The 3,829-nt window shown below is 41.8% G+C and overlaps 1 protein-coding gene across 1 annotated transcript; it reads left to right on the top strand.

The window, feature by feature from the left end:
• Window positions 1-2,689: 2,689 nt before the first annotated feature.
• LOC147903641 (uncharacterized) lies at window positions 2,690-3,406 on the top strand. Its single transcript, XM_087372946.1, has 2 exons — window positions 2,690-2,732; window positions 2,970-3,406. The coding sequence occupies exon 2, from the start codon at window positions 2,981-2,983 to the stop codon at window positions 3,404-3,406; it is 426 nt and encodes a 141-aa protein (XP_087229072.1). The 5' UTR covers window positions 2,690-2,732; window positions 2,970-2,980.
• Window positions 3,407-3,829: the final 423 nt, after the last annotated feature.

Raw genomic sequence — 3,829 nt, 5'->3', positions numbered from 1 at the left:
TACCTCGATCGTGGTGTCTTGGCAAAAACGGGATGCCAAGTCATGTGTCCACGATACCTCGATCGAGGTATGTCATCCGTCCTGTTGGCTGCCCTTTCGGATGGCACATACCTCGATCGAGGTATGCTGGACATGCCACGTGACCTCGATCGAGGTTGAGCTGGATGGCCACAATACCTCGACGAGGTAGATGTGGCATGTGTAGCTGGCTTGCCAGCAAACCTCGATCGAGGTACAGGCTCGGTTCGGCAAAAAAGCTAAGTACCTCGATCGAGGTATGGGCTAGGCTCGGTTGTGCTCGTGTGTGATTTTCATTGGAGCTTATACCTCGATCGAGGTATAGGAGACCGAAGCAAAACCTTTGTATTTTCACTCGAGCGGGTGTCACACTCACCCGAAAGTGGTCCGGAAGTGGACACCCTTAGCTTGCTACCTCCCTACTACTACCGGCAGTAATCCTTTAACTACTACTGGCGATAGTAAAAATATCGACGGTATAGTTCATACTACCATTGGTATTATTGTGTGAAACTACCGAGACGGTAGTATGAGAACTATCACTGGTACTAGCGTAAGGCATGGTTGTATCCGTGAATGCATGAAATACGTCATCAAGACACGTAATCACAAGAAAATTCACGTGATTATGTGAATATGCAATCCTTGTATTTGACCCCAAAACAGAGTTACTCACAGCCATGACCAAGCCATCCCAAATTTCTGGCTCCCAGTTAGAATAATTCTCCATGTCTTTCTGACCCTTAAAGCAACAGTCTGCTGCATTAACTTTAAAGAAGTGACTCAGTGAGTCCCTACATTATCAGTAGTCGCTACATTAACAATAAAGCAACAATCGCTGCATTAGCAAAATAGCAACGAGTTAATGAAGCTATACAAATGAAAGCAATTTTACATGATCCTACCTGTTAAATCACTTGCATTTGTACAGGTGGCTGTTCAAGGCATTTCAAAAGTCTTATTGGGGGATTCGGCCTGCTCCAGACGTGTCGGTGATGTCAAAAATACCAAATTTTGCACCGTACGTCAGATATAATAAAGTATCTCAAGTGTCCTCATTGAATGCAAAATCGGTCGCATTTCTTTTGTTTTCCTTTTTCTAAATTTTTCAACGTTACATTGGCCCTCCTTTGATTGGTGGAGGGCTATTTTCTTTCTTGGCTAGAAGGCCTTAAAATGAGCTCTCTTTTTTCCTAATGTAACTAACTAAGTCACTGTGTTAATTTTATAGCAGCGACTCTTAGTCTGGCACAATCGCCGATTTGATTTGGTTCTCTCTAAGAATTTTGAAGTTTTTGTTCAAGATTTGTGAGCACAAATGGAAGCTACACTACCTATTCTACCTACTCCAAACAAAAAACCACAAAAAAAAACCAATTAATAGCATCAAAATGAGGATTTATGAAGGTGGGGGCTAGGACTACATTCATGTGTCAACTTGAATTAATTCAAACTCATCCTTTAGTATTTGCAAGTGAAATGTGACTCCATACACACTATAGCAATCATCCCTACTAGCTACTCCTATAATGTGGTAATAAAAAACATCAAAAAACAAGCTCAAATGAGCAAAAAACACTATGTGGATGGTAATGGTAGCTGCTACTTTTCCTACTCAAAATTACATCTTTCTCCTTCAAAACCAGCCTATGCTAAGCCTATGCTCCACTAATAACACCTCAAGATAAGCTAGAAGCATTGTGCAATGGGTGGATAATGATAGAAATCTTGTGCAACAAGGAAGCATACCTCAACCTCCTCAACAACTGTACCAAAAAATGTGAAGTCTTTGGTGGTGACTCATGTGTTGTGGAGATAAGTTGAAATTTGCCTTTCTAAAAGTAGTTCAACAAGAAAGACATCACTTTGATGCTTTCAATCAGCTCAACCAATGGGCAAGCAACATCAAGCATGACTTTACAAGGAAAATGAGATTGATGATTGATTAGTTGAATAATGTGCACAACATCACAATCTTGGTTCTTTAGTGGTCTCAATAATAGCATATATTGTGCAACATGGATATCGCATACCTAATGAAGATATTAACAAATTATTCCACAAAGAATTTGTGCTAAAAAAAGTGGGCGACGAACCCAATATAGATGAAGGCGCTATTCCAAGAAGTGGGCAACAAAGTTAAGTCATTATCATTGGATAATTTTAAGCATGTTAAATCTTTGTCTTTAGAAAAATTGTTTTGCTAATGTAGGCTTCATGATCCTTGAGATTGTTTGCCACTTTAATGGCACTTTGAGATCATTATAGCACTATCTTGTACTACACCAATATTCCCAAAGAGTCTAAAAAGCCAATCTACTTCACATGCTCACACAGCCTCTACCTGGAGACAATGCGATAGTTGCTTGCTTTTTTTAATTCAACCAAGATATATGGAGAGAAATCAGCATGAATGTGTATCTTGAAAGACTCATACTTGGGGCCACCTCCCTAAGGTGCATGAGAGAACCCAATACAAAGAAAGATTCTATGAATCAAAGAAAGCTAGGCTCCAAAAGAGTTTGAGGGAAGCGTTGCCATTAACAAAGGAAGGTGGCTCCAAAAGAGTTTGCTATTAACGATAGACGACGCCCAATGCCCTCGGATTGCCCTCCCAAGTCCGGCTGCCTTTGTGCTATATTTCGAGCCCTCATTCTCTCTACTCCTCACATTGTTGCTCGCCTTTCCCTTTGATCGCCCATCTCCGCTTCCAGGTTTGGATTCGCTGCCTTAGTGCATTCTCGTGTCGTTTCTATTAGGCTGCGTTTATATTCTCTAGCTAATCTCGTCGCTCTAGGATGGCATAGAGCTCACTCGATAGCATCGTATGATAAAGAGTTCAAATAGGGGAGAGAAATAATAGATTGGGTTCGGGCGGTAGAAATTTTCATAGTTTGCACATTCCAGCTTGACTTTATCGTTTGTTAACTTCTCTTCTTGCATTTCTCGAGCCTGTCCAGCAATGGCAACAGAAGTTCCTCCAGAGAGACAAGGTGCCGCAATCTGGAAAGGCCACGAAGAGGCTTTGCAGAAGGCCGCATCCCTTCTGAAGGAGTTCGGGCTTCCAACGGGTCTGCTCCCACTGGAGGACGTGATCGAGATCGGCTATGTCCAAGAGACGGGCTACATGTGGATAACCCAGAAGAAGAAAGTGGAGCATCAGTTCAAGCTGATCAGCAAACTGGTGAGCTACGACACTGAGATCAAAGGCTATATCGAGAAGAACAAGATCAAGAGGCTGAAGGGCGTGAAAGCTAAGGAGCTGATGTTGTGGCCACCCGTTGGCGAGATCAAACTGGACGAACCTGCCACTGGCAAGATCCACTTCAAGAGTCTTGCAGGAATCACCAAGACATTCCCGGTGGAGGCTTTTGCAGCTGGCCAGTAGTCCATCAGTATAAAATGCACCCGTTGGCACTCTATTCCACCTATGAATCTAGGCTACCTCCAGCTACACTTGATTTTATGTAGCCTTAAATTTTTATCTTCATTCTTAAAATACAGCGTCCTGCAGGGTACCTCCAGCTACGCTTGATTTTATGTAGCCTTAAATTTCTATCTTCCTTCGTGAAAAACAGCATGGCAAAGCCGCTATAACCTTGAAGGTCTCTCCTGAGCTCGATTTTATGTAGCTTTAAGTTAGCTCAAATTAATCAGGAACGAGAGTTGACATGAAAGAAAGCATAGGATAAGGCTCGTTCATAGAATATATTGCAACAACATTTGATTTTGAGAAATTGATCAGTAGTTTGAAATCTGGAATATCATAAGAATTAAGGACTATTGCCTTAAGAAATAACGTGATGCAAGA

This window comes from Dipteris shenzhenensis, chromosome 3, assembly GCF_047967505.1.
Source record: "Dipteris shenzhenensis isolate YYH24624 ecotype China chromosome 3, Dip_SZ_1.0, whole genome shotgun sequence".
NCBI classification, from domain to species: Eukaryota; Viridiplantae; Streptophyta; class Polypodiopsida; order Gleicheniales; family Dipteridaceae; genus Dipteris; species Dipteris shenzhenensis.
This window is presented reverse-complemented; position numbering and strand designations above follow the sequence as displayed.